General features: G+C 31.8%; 1 protein-coding gene and 1 long non-coding RNA gene across 2 annotated transcripts; both read left to right on the top strand.

Annotated features, from left to right (window-relative positions):
* Positions 1–3,603: 3,603 nt before the first annotated feature.
* Positions 3,604–6,084, top strand: LOC101494532 (small ribosomal subunit protein bS20c). The gene is made up of 3 exons (XM_004509965.4): positions 3,604–3,864; positions 3,957–4,114; positions 5,651–6,084. The coding sequence occupies exons 1-3, from the start codon at positions 3,735–3,737 to the stop codon at positions 5,879–5,881; spliced, it is 519 nt and encodes a 172-aa protein (XP_004510022.1). The 5' UTR covers positions 3,604–3,734; the 3' UTR covers positions 5,882–6,084.
* A 341-nt stretch (positions 6,085–6,425) lies between these two features.
* On the top strand, positions 6,426–9,454 carry LOC105852551 (uncharacterized). Its single transcript, XR_012161326.1, has 2 exons — positions 6,426–8,131; positions 8,731–9,454. It is a non-coding gene; the product is annotated as an uncharacterized lncRNA (long non-coding RNA).
* The last annotated feature ends 2,748 nt before the right edge of the window (positions 9,455–12,202 follow it).

Below are 12,202 nucleotides of genomic sequence, written 5' to 3'. Positions count from 1 at the left end.
AGTGACTCAGACTTTTCCATCAATCGATTTGCCAATCGATTGTGCTTGTTACATAACCTCAGCTATTTTGACAAAACCTATTTGCCAATCGATTTGATCAAAGTTGTTCTGATGAATGATTAATCTGCAATCGATTGCCTAATCGATTGCGTCAAACTTGAATTTTTAAGAAAACTAAATCAATTGATGTCCCAATCGATTTGTTGCATCACATAACTTTAAACCTGATTTTAAACTTGGTATCAATTGATTTGGTAATCGATTGTTCCCATCACTGGTTGTTTCTGTGACTTGCTAAATCGATTGCTCAATGGATTGTCCAGTCGATTGTCTAATCGATTGATTGTATCCCAGAACTCAGGTTTCACTTAAAAACATTTATCCAATCGATTCCTCAATCGATTGATGTAATGAAAACACTTGTTCTGAGTCAGACAATCGATTTATCAATCGATTCATCAATTGACTTTTTGGTTGATTGATTTTCATTCATAGGCAAAGACTTAAGTGTGAGACCATAGTGATTAGTCTACTAAACTTATTACTAAGACACTTAATAACACTATACAATTTTTGCGTCTTTCTCAAGTGCATCATCCAACTTTCGTTGATTCCTTGAGTTGCAAGCTATTGTTCCAATTGTGTGTGGTGTCTTCTTGTTTGCCTGAAATATTTCTCAATTCAAAACATTAGATCAATCAAATATTTCACATGTACTGTGTGTTTGGGAATTAAATCAAAAACATGATCAGGGAAGCTCATGACTTACAGAACGTTCTTCGTCCCAGTTTTGATTTCTTGATACTAGTTGTTCTAATCATATGACTAGACATAAGAAGTGGTTTGTGAGTCTTGATGAAAAAATAAAAAGGGAAATCAGATTTGCAGATAATAGCAAAGTAACTACAGAAGGAGTATGAAAGGTGATGATTCGAATGAGAGATGGAAAGAAATCTTTCATATGTGATGTGTTCTATGTGCCAAGAATGAAGAACAATCTGCTTAGTCTTGGATAGCTGCTTGAAAAGGGATATTAAATGAAGATGGAGCACGGTGAAATAAAGATGTTTGATAGTGCAAATAGGCTTGTATTGAAGGTACCATTGTCCAGAAACAGAACCTTCAAAATAGCACGGCCAATCGGATCACGAATGACGGAGGTTGAAGGATTGAATGAGATTTTGAATTCAAGGGAATGTGATGTTGGTACCCCAACTTTTCAATCTTGCATGGCTTGTAAAACTACAACTCAAAGGAAAATAGTCAATCATGGAGCAAGAGTAGGAGTTGTTGTAGAAGATGTTGAGCAAGAGAACAAAGATGTTAATGTTACAATCACTCTTGCTGTTGTGCCAAGTAGCAGGAGAATTGTCCCTACAATTTCTACTCACAAAAAGAAGGAAGTGATTGGGTTGGATGACGATAGTGATGATGGTAAGAGTGAGGTCCAAGGGAAGCCAGTGGATGCGGCTAAAACTCATGTTGTAGCTTCTAGCAGTAGTGCAAGAGCTGTTGGTCGTTCGGTTTGCAACAAGACTGATTTGCAGCAACTGGATGGATTGTCGAAAGAGGACATGAAGTTGGTGACGGAGATGAAATATGACGCATTGAAGACTGCAATTGGTCAAGGCGGCAAGGGGACAGAAGCTGATGTGTTGTTGACCATGAGTGCCTTGACTAAAGAAGGCGTGATTTCGGTGAAAAATGCAGCTTGTGAGAGATTGTTGAATCAGATAACGGAGATAAAGATGAAGTCTAAGAAAATCAATGATTGTTTGAACATATCAACAAAGCGCATGAAACTGTGCTATCGGTGTGGTGAAGTAGGAGATTTTGCTCGAGAATGCGCAAGACATCCAAGTGTTCATGGAAGGAGCAAACATATAGAAACAAGGTTTCACTTCTTAAGAGCTCAAGTGATGAAAGGAATGATGAAACTAGAGCACTGTAGTATCAATGATCAAAACGAAGACATCCTAACTAAAAGCATGAAGAGAGTAAAGTTCAAATAGATAAGAACCAATCTTGTATTAATGTCAATTGAATAACTTTGAATTAGGGGCATCTTGGATGTAATTCAAATTGATTTGTAATTAGTTAGTTAAAATATGGTTAGAAGTTAATTAGAATACAGTTAGAAGTTAGTTGAGGTTGTTATAACTTGTACAATAAGAAACTATTTCTATAAAAGCCATCAAAAACAATAACATAAACATAATTTTTTTGACTGAATTTCAGACTGTTAATCATTCTTCAAATTACATTCTCGAGACTGTTAATCATTTTACCTTTTCTGAACTTTTTGTTTTCTTCTCTTTTCTTCTTAATTTCAATTCCTCTGAATTATACAACCTGTTCCAATAGTGATAAGAAGAAATATTTAAAAAGCAAATGATTATTGAGGAGTTAGAAGTGTTCAAATGTAATCACTCAATCATAAATGAGTGAAATGAACCTTTTAGACATTTAAGGAACTATTTACTTTGTGATTTTTTTTTGTTTTATTTTAAAAAACTTGTGTTAATTTTACTTATTAATAATAAAGAGTTAAAAAGACTTTTGAAAGCGAAAAGTTGTCTACTTTTTTAGAAATAATGAAAATATCAAAAAATTATTTTTGAAATATATATTCATTGATTAATATTGTATCTTCTCTCTTTAAGAAATCATTAACAATGCCTCATTACAATAGTCTTTTATTAAAAGAAAATGAACACATATTTAAAAAAATAAAAACATAATAATTTTTCGAAAGAATGGAAACTAAAATTATTTTTTTATACTTCACATCTAGGAGTGTGAATAGTAAGAGTGTTCATGGTGCAAAAACTGCACTAGATTGAACCACATTAATAGTTTGATTTAGTTTTTAAAAATCATTTTCGAATCAAGTTCAGCTCAGTTCTGAACCGGTTTGGAACTGATTTATAAATATAAACCAGTGTAATATTTTGAACAAATTTTAAGTTAAAATCGGCTTCGAACAAGTTCTTCAGAAAAATAATTTTTAAATTCTTTTGACAAAAAAATTACAATCTTTTTTGAGAAAAAAGTTTTTGTTTTTTTTTTTTTTGAGAAAAATAAATATAAAAAATTTTCCAATAATTTTTTTTTTCGAGATAAATAGTTTCGATTATTTTTTAAAAATAAATTCCAGAAAGTTAATTTTAAAATTCTTTTGACAAATAATTTTTGATTTTTTTTATACAAAAAATTTATCGATAAAAACAATTTTCATAAAAAAAATTTTTTGGTTTTTTTTTCAAAAAAAAAATGAATTAATGTTTTTCAAATGACGTTTCTATATTTTCTTTCAAGAAAAATGAATTTCAAAAATCTTTTTTTAAAAAATTTTAAAATTGTTAAAATAGTTTTTAAATTAATTTAGTTAACTGATTTGTTTAAATATATAGTACAATTTATAAACTATTTAATTGATATAATTTTTTTTTACAATAAAATCCAATTATAGTTAACCGTATATTTTACATTCCTAGTGGCTAGATTTAAATAAAAATTAAAATAAAAAATAGATAAAAATGCTTGTAGAAAAAATGAAAATACAATAAGGGCAGTATGGAGAATATGTTTGTTACTCGTCGGAGTTCAGCGATAATTATTCATCATTTCAGTTGAAATTGAAACAGAAACTGAACCTCAACTGAAGGGATAAGGGAGAGCCATCAAAGAATAAGATACTGAAGAGATAAGAGAGAGCCATAAAAAAAAAAGATATGGCAGCAGTTTCATGCTCATTGCTAAACCTTCCTTCCAAATTCCGGAACCTTACCCTAACTCCATCTTCTTCAAATTCCACTTCTCTAAGTTTCTCCCGAAACATTTCCCACACTGTCCTTTCACAAGGTTCGTTTGATTCTGTTTATCTTTTCTTCAATATTCATAATAACAATAGTTTTGCTGAATTGTGAACCTGTGTATGTGAATGTGTGTTACAGGTAGATTGTCGTTGAGTAGGGTGCAGAAGCGTGGCGTGGTAGTTTGCGAGGCTGCCCCGAAAAAGGTTGATTCGGCAATTAAGAGAGCTCGCCAAGCGGAGAAACGTCGCGTTTACAACAAAGCTCGTAAATCAGAGATAAGAACCCGTACCAAGAAGGTAGCATTGCATTAATATCCTTCAAATTGGAACGGTTTTCTTTTAGAAAAATAGCATTACAATGAAATGAAGTGGAATTAATTAATTAAATGAATTGATTTTGTATGCATAGTGAAAAATATTCTTTTTTTGTTTGTCATGCTAAATTCCAACATAATTAATTCAGACAGCTATGAGGTCCGAGTTAACAAGGCGTCCAACCTAACAATTTCGGCATTTTCCAGTTGAGTTAAGGCTTAAGGCGCATAGTGAGAATATTCTACAAACACTAGACCTGACCGCCGAATAATTTGAGAAAATAAATTAATTGAATATAATCAATGTATGTCTATGTTGGACACACCTTCGGTCAGAAGTGTCGGTACCACAGAGAAAATATTTCATTTTTCTTTTTGTTTGTTTAATTCCTGTTCACCGTTAAGAACCAATGTTACATTGGTCATTAGGTTAGATCTTCAAAAGGTAGACTTAAAGTGGAATTGGAGTTGTCTTTTTAGTATTACATGTGATTTTGGAATCATATTGAATTTGATGAAATCAAGGTGATACTGCGGTTTTGTTGAAGCTACAAAGCAAAGTGCTTGTCAAGATTGTATTGACAAATCGTGATTCTGTCAAATTTCCCATCAATCCTAATATACTTGTAATCCTTGCTCGAAAATCGATTCATTAGGGATTGATTACTTTTTAAAATTGTTTTCAATTTTTCATTTTAAAAATTCTGAATTCATTTTGAGTTGCTGACAAAAATACTCCATTGTGCAGTGTTATTAAATAACTGCTATAGCGCTATTGTGTGGCGGTATTTGGGGAAAACACTATGAAATATGATACGCTATGACCGTTCTGCTACCACTGCAATAGCGGCCGCTATTCCCGTAGCGGCGATTGCGGATAAAAGGATTTTTCTGGTTATTTTTTGTAATTACACTGAAGAAGAAGCATGTGACCACTTTAAAATAATTAAAAAGAATAATGGAGTCATTTTAAACAGTACCTTAATTTGGACCATCGATAGTATGCAAGAAAAAAAAAAGAGAAAATGTTATGATAAAGTAACATTTTTGTATTGTTCTTAGTTGGTGGACCAAGCTCTGGAGGCACAGATTAGGTGGTATTTGAAACATGTTCCACAATTCAACAGTTTTGAAGGAGAAGTGGTTGAGCTTCATAGTTCTCTGACAATTTTCGTTATTAAAGATGTTGAAATGATTTGGAAAACAGAGGAGAGATATAGGATTTGAAAGGATATTAATATTGTAGTGTGTTGTTGATGTAATATACTATAATGATGCTCAGTATATGCTGCTTTTTTAAGTCATTGTTATACAATTAATATGAAATTAGTCCACGTGTAACATAATAATAAGGCTCCATAAACCATATGAATCCTGACATTTATAATTGTGGGGGCTCGATTATTCTTGTCAAAACTCAAGTTAACATGCATTGTCATTGTCATTCAAAAAACCCAAATTATAGTTTTATTTGTAAGGGGATTTTTAATAATTATCTTATAATAATCAATGACTGCAGGTTTTGGATGCACTGGAATTGCTCAGAAAGAAACCTGATGCACAATCTGAAGAAATTGTCTCAATTGAGAAGATGATTGGAGAGGCATACTCTATAATTGACAAAGCAGTGAAAGTGGGTACATTGCATAGAAACACTGGAGCAAATCGCAAGTCTCGGCTTGCCAGAAGAAAGAAGGCAGTGGAGATCCATCATGGCTGGTATGCCCCTGTTCTGGAAGGTAGTGTCTGAAACAATCTACATTAGTTTGTTTACGTGTTATTAAAGTGAGAACTTAGCGCGGATTTTTTTTTTCACTGCTCAAACTCAAACCTTGTATTTTAGTCTAATTTCATTTCAGTTCAAATTGGTTTAGTGTACTATCGTCGTGTAGAGAATCTTCATTTGATGTTAACAGCGTCTTCGTAATTAGCCATTGTTGTATTCTTCCTTCATTGTTGTTATATTGCATTGCATGCTTCCTTAAACTTAATGATCATCGGTCTGTGGTTAAACTTGATTATTATTGTAATCTTGCTCATGATTGTAGCTTCCAAAATAAGCCATGCCATAAACACTCCCTCCTGAGCCATATTTACAAATAAACAACAAATCAAAACAGATACGGTATAACGTGACCGACTTCCTATATCTAATCACTTCCTAAACGAACATAAACTCTGGATCCTTAGAAGGATGGTGACTGGGAAACAGTGGAGTTATCTGTGCAAAATCACAAACATCTCCCACATATATACTCTCAAGATAAAATATCAAGAACATTTTCTCACCACTAAGTTCCAAGTTTTAATCATCCATGATCCCTCTTTGTCAAGTGCTTATCTGTAAAGGAGATTAAAAGACTAAGCCTTCCTTTCTTATTTTTCCCTCTCTTGGATGAGAAGCTATAGCTCCTCATTTTCAATTTGAGTTCTTACTTTTGGAACCAATGTGACTAGAGGGTAAAAATACCGAATCAAGTGAAGTAGTAAACAACAAATCATGAATCAACAAATTAGTGAAAAAATAAGTTAACATGATATAGATAAGTGATAAAAAATTTAGAAGACAACATAAATTGTTTGAAAGCATATTCTTACATTGCCACCTCAGCCATCTCAATTAAATAACATTAATTCTATATTTTTCCATTTTAGCTTTGATGGTAACAAGTCAATATGTTATGTTTCTCATTTCTTCTGTAAATCCCATAGCTTCTGTAATTCCAAACAATACATTTCCTATTGCAAATCTGCCCATTTTGTCACCCTTAACTTAAAATGTACGTCGTTTCTCAACCTTAATTATTGCACAATCAAAACACTTCTCTTTCCTTTCATCTACCCTTCAATATTTTCTGTCTAACCAGGGACAATCGTCACTCCACATCATCACTTCCCACTTTCACCGCATTCTTTCCCCTGTCAGAAGGGCATGAAGGATCTCACAAGTGCCACAAATTCAAGGCCAACAAATAATCATCAAGTCTTCATCTTAAGCTATTTTTCATTTTCTATTGATTATTACATTTTAACACTTAAATAAAAGATCTTTGAGAAGGATTATATATATTTCATTAAGGAGCAAATTAACAACACTGAAGCTTAGGAAGAACTTGACGTTGTTGTCTTTAATAACATCATGAAGGTATGCAAAATAACTTTTATGGCTTCTGTCCAAATTTAAATGGTCATTTTTGCAAAATTTTGATCATTATCTATTTGTTATCAAGGGTGAGGTTGAGGATCTGGAAAAAGCAATATTAATGTCATCCAAATTTATGAGGTTACTCTTAACATAAACTTCCGCACTAAAGAAGTCTGAATAGGCTTCTATCTAAACCTGGTCGTTCGCTTATTTAGGATTACAAACTGTGGTGTGAAAGACACTACCCCTATTTAACATCGTTTCTCTAACCTTAATCTCTACAAATGATTTACTGAGTGTATATTAGTTTTATTATATCATGCTGTTTGGAAGTTTCACACTCATATGTGCTTCTTAAATTTCGATGAAGGTTATATTTCACATTTTGCATTTTATAACTATGATGTGTACTAGTACTAAAAAATGTTATCCCCTTTATGTAGCCTGTCCTTACTTTCTTTTGTAATAAAAGATCAAATCCCTATTTATTTTTGCACAATTTCGTTAGATATTTGTTCATATACCAATATCTGTTTTATTGCAAAAGCTTGGCCCTTTATTTATCCGAATCAATTATACAAGTTTCTCTGCAGCAAACACCCTCTGAAGGTACACAAAGTACACCTTTTATTTTATCACTTTCTATTATGTCATCAATTTGATGAATAAATCTGGTCAACTTTTTAAAGCTCAGAAGTTTACAGTTAACTATGGAAGTATGAAACATTATATAGAAATCGGTATAAGCTTTGATTGTTTTATTTGCCTCTAACAATTTTCATCACACTGAATTAAAGGACATGGTAATGTCACTGCCAAATTGTAAGCAAGCTATTATAGTCTTCAACTTGATTGGTAAGAAGTTTTTCTTTGTCATTCAACTTTCAAATATCACTGGATATTCTGAACTAGCTGGGATGACTATCAGAATTTATTCAATACATTTTTTTATGCTTATCTTAGAATTGAAATTGTTATTTTCATTGCACGAAATCATATTTCACCAACAAACGAATCAGTTTGGGTTGATGTACTGTTATTGTTATTTATAGGCTATAGCCCATTATGACGTTTTGACAAAAACTTAGCTCTAAGAGAAGAAAATTTAACTTCCTAACTTTGCTTGATATGATTCGTGCAAAATTATCAATTTAATTAGTCACAAAATAAAAAATGTTAAAAAAAAAATCCTCAAAATAAATTTGCTTCACCAACTGGAATATTGACAGCCCGATGTTCTCCCCTCTTTATAAGAATTAACCATCCCAAGATTATTTTTATTTATTTCTCCTAATTCGTATATTTGATGAATAGTTTTATACTATATATTGTAATGTTAAAAATATATTACATTATCAATCAAGCTTAACTGTTGATCATTGTCACACATATTAATAATTGTGTAAAACTTTTTAAACTAATTTTGTATGACAATTATTTGTATTGTCTTATAGTTAGTTGTAGATGAGACCTACTGTTTGCTGATTAGGACTTCAAAGGGATTAGCATTAGACAAAAATGAAAGATTTCCTAACGGAGTTGTAGCTGCACAAGTTACTGAAGTAGAATGATCTTGATTCAAACATAGGATGTCTGTCTTCGACTTGAACAAGCAACAAAATAGGATGTCTGTCTTCGACTTGAACAAGCAACAAAATAGGATGTCTGTCTTCGACTTGAACAAGCAACAAAATATGAAACAAGAACTAAACTGATATTTAGTTTTATAATTTATTTTTATTTGTTGTACCAAAAAAACAAGTTATTTTCATTTGTAATGATCTCCCCTTCTTGTGTTCGATCTGTATTGAGCTTTGGATATCAGGTTAAGATTTTCTTTCACAAATTGAACAACTAAGGATTATATAAAAATGTATTATAGAATACATCTTGGTGAAAAATTAGAAATAAAGGGAAGACGAAATAATGTAATAGAAAGTTAACAAATATTTTAAAAACTAAAAAACGAAAATATTTTTATAAAATAAACGAAGTCTAAAGTTTTTGCTAAAGACCTTTCAATGCTACATCGTTCCTTCCACTTTTATTTTTATTTTGGCACTCACACCAAATTATAGATCTTTCAACAATAATTTGGTGACAAGAAATGATGTTTCACATATTTAGTTTTTTTTTCTTTGTAATTTGTCGTCTTATCTTAGTGCAATATTATTTTGATTTCCCGCCTTTTTGCTGTGTTGTTTTAATTCCTTGTCTTGCTACATTTGTTCGTTTGGTTTTAGATTGACAGATCAGCTTCGATCCAATATAAATTCAGTCAATGACGTTGATGTCTTTAACGTTGCAGCTTCGAAAGCATTGATATTTCAAACACATCAATTTTGTGATATGTATAAGTTTTGTCACATTTGTAGGCATTTTTCTGTTTTTTACTGTTAACATGAATATTGTAAATTTATTCGTATATTCATCCTTTTTGTTTATAGCGACTTTGCATTTTATTGTTGTTCAATGTAATTTCTACCGATTTGAATGAATAAATACATTTTTTAGAAAAGAGAAAAGAATTAATGTTTTAGTACGACAAGCAGTGTTCTATGTTGTTAGTTTTTAATGAGAGAAAAATTAGAGTTATTTTAATCCCATGTAATTTTTTTAAAAATCACAGTTCTATTTGGAAGTATACATCCAAATGTCCAAAAAGTCGTTTTTTTTTCTTTAGAAGTATACATTCAAAGGAAAAAACTGTGTTTTTCAAATATGTTCTTTTGAAGTGTATACTCTTATTAAAGATAGGAGAAAATTTAAATTTTCATCTTATAAGTTAATTGAATTTTTAATTCTAATATGCTCTTGGATTTTGCATCTATTATTTATTGTAATATTTATGCATCTAGTATGTATTTGTATTTTCATTTCCATCTGTTTTTAATTAATTAATTACATGCATCTGGTTTTTTCTTGTGTGTGTATACACTATATTCGTTTGTAACACATGTAAAGTTATGAAATGGTTAGTGTTCTAAAACACACACTATCTGCTTTGTATGACTTAGTATAGATTTATTTTTTCCCTTCATATAAAATTCTTACTATGTTGTTAAACCTAGGGCTGCATCTTGAGTTATGCATACATTTACTCCATACACAAGATTTAAAAATATCTATTAGCATACCAAAAGATCTACATAAATCTTTTCACATTCATCACACCTTAATATTGATTACAATTCTGTCAATTAAGGGACAGTCGTACAACTTTCATTAGTTGTATCATAGAAATATTCTATTATTATTGATAGTCATATAATATTTTTCCTTTCTTGTAAATAATTGAGTTAATTAGGATTTAATTAGCTTCCTGATTTACTTGTACTTCATAGGCTATTTATACCATATTGTATTTTGGACAAAATCAATAAAAAATACAATATATTCACATGGTATCATAGCTACAGTTTAAATTCGATAAAAAAAATTAAGGTTTTCTCATGGAAGAGAAATAGAGAAGCCCAAATATCCTAGATGTTGATCCTAAGGAAGCAGCAATTGGAAACACGACTAGTCATCATGAAACAATTATCATTACTAGCTACAAACTCAATGGACATAACTACACACAATGGTCCACATATGTCCATATCTTCCTCCCAGGAAAAGGAAAAGAAGACTACATCACTGGTGCGGCTAAACAACAAAAAAAGACTGACCCAGACCATGAAAAATGGAAACTTGAAAACAGTCTTGTTATGACATGGTTGCTCAACTCCATGACTAATGAGTCTGGTGAAAATTTCATGTATTATGACACTGCTGCAAAAATATAGAAGGCAACCAAGGAGACCTACTCAAATGTGGACAACACCTCATTCATATTTGAGATCGAAAGTCTCTTACCCAATCTTTGACAAGGAGATTCTCCAGTCACCGAGTACTATCATACACTCACAAAATATTATGCAGATATTGAGTGGAAGTGGACTGATGATGACAAAATCGACAATAAACTAGTCGAGAAGGAAATAATATTTCAGTTCCTATTGGAACTAAATAAAATTTTGGATGAACTGATATGAAGGACTCTTGGAACTAAGCCTTTCCCTAACATTCATGAACCATTTGCATAAGTGAGAAGGGAACAAAATAGAAGAAAAATCATGTTGGGAAGTCAAAGTGCAAGTTCAAACATTGAAGGCTCTACACTTGCATCAAGCGGTCCACCAAAGAAAGGTAGAGGATGATGCAATAACTGCAAGCGACCTGAACATACGAAGAAAACATGTTGGGTGCTTCATGGAAAACCCACATATCTAAAACCACGATTCAAGGACACGTGTAGATATGCTGCTGCGAATGATGAAAGTAAGCCCAATAAATTGCAAAGGCCAAACCTTTCAACAAAGAACAAATAGAGATGATGTAGAAACTGATGCAACATGCACTACAAATCACAAGTACCTCTTCTTCCACTGGTACTCTTGGCCAAAAAGGTAATTTTTCTTCTACCCTTCATGTAAATCACTAGAAAACAAACTCTTGGATTATTGATTATGGTGCCTTGGATCACATAACTGGGGACATCAATGTATTTAACAAATACATTCCATGTCAAGATGGATCTTTTGTGTGGATAGCAGATGGTACCACCTCCAAGGTGGCTAGTAAAGGTTCGATGGTTATCTCTAAAGATATTACTCTTGATTCAGTTTTACATGTTCATGAACTAGATTGTAGTTTATTTTCTATATGTAAATTAACCTAAAACTTAGGATGTGTTGCTAAGTTTTTACCACATTTGTGTGAATTTCAGGATATGAATTCGGGGAAGATGAATGGCAATGCTGAGGAGAGTGCATGCCTTTGCTTCTTTAAAGTTGAAGACGAAAATAAGAGATCCTACAAGGTTGCTCTTGTGCGTTCATCAAAGAATGATAATTATGTAATGTTATGACATTATCTCCTAGA

The sequence above is a fragment of the Cicer arietinum genome, chromosome 7, assembly GCF_000331145.2.
Source record: "Cicer arietinum cultivar CDC Frontier isolate Library 1 chromosome 7, Cicar.CDCFrontier_v2.0, whole genome shotgun sequence".
Classification (NCBI taxonomy): Eukaryota; Viridiplantae; Streptophyta; class Magnoliopsida; order Fabales; family Fabaceae; genus Cicer; species Cicer arietinum.
Note: the sequence above shows the minus strand (reverse complement) of the source record. Positions and strands in the feature narration are given on the sequence as shown.

What these genes read in the sequence shown, in the direction of transcription:
- LOC101494532 (XM_004509965.4), top strand. Translation starts at nt 3,735, where the DNA reads ATGGCAGCAGTTTCATGCTCATTGCTAAACCTTCCTTCCAAATTCCGG. An exon ending in CCACACTGTCCTTTCACAAG is followed by an intron (nt 3,865 to 3,956) that starts GTTCGTTTGATT and finishes TGTGTGTTACAG; the next exon opens with GTAGATTGTCGTTGAGTAGG. An exon ending in TAAGAACCCGTACCAAGAAG is followed by an intron (nt 4,115 to 5,650) that starts GTAGCATTGCAT and finishes CAATGACTGCAG; the next exon opens with GTTTTGGATGCACTGGAATT.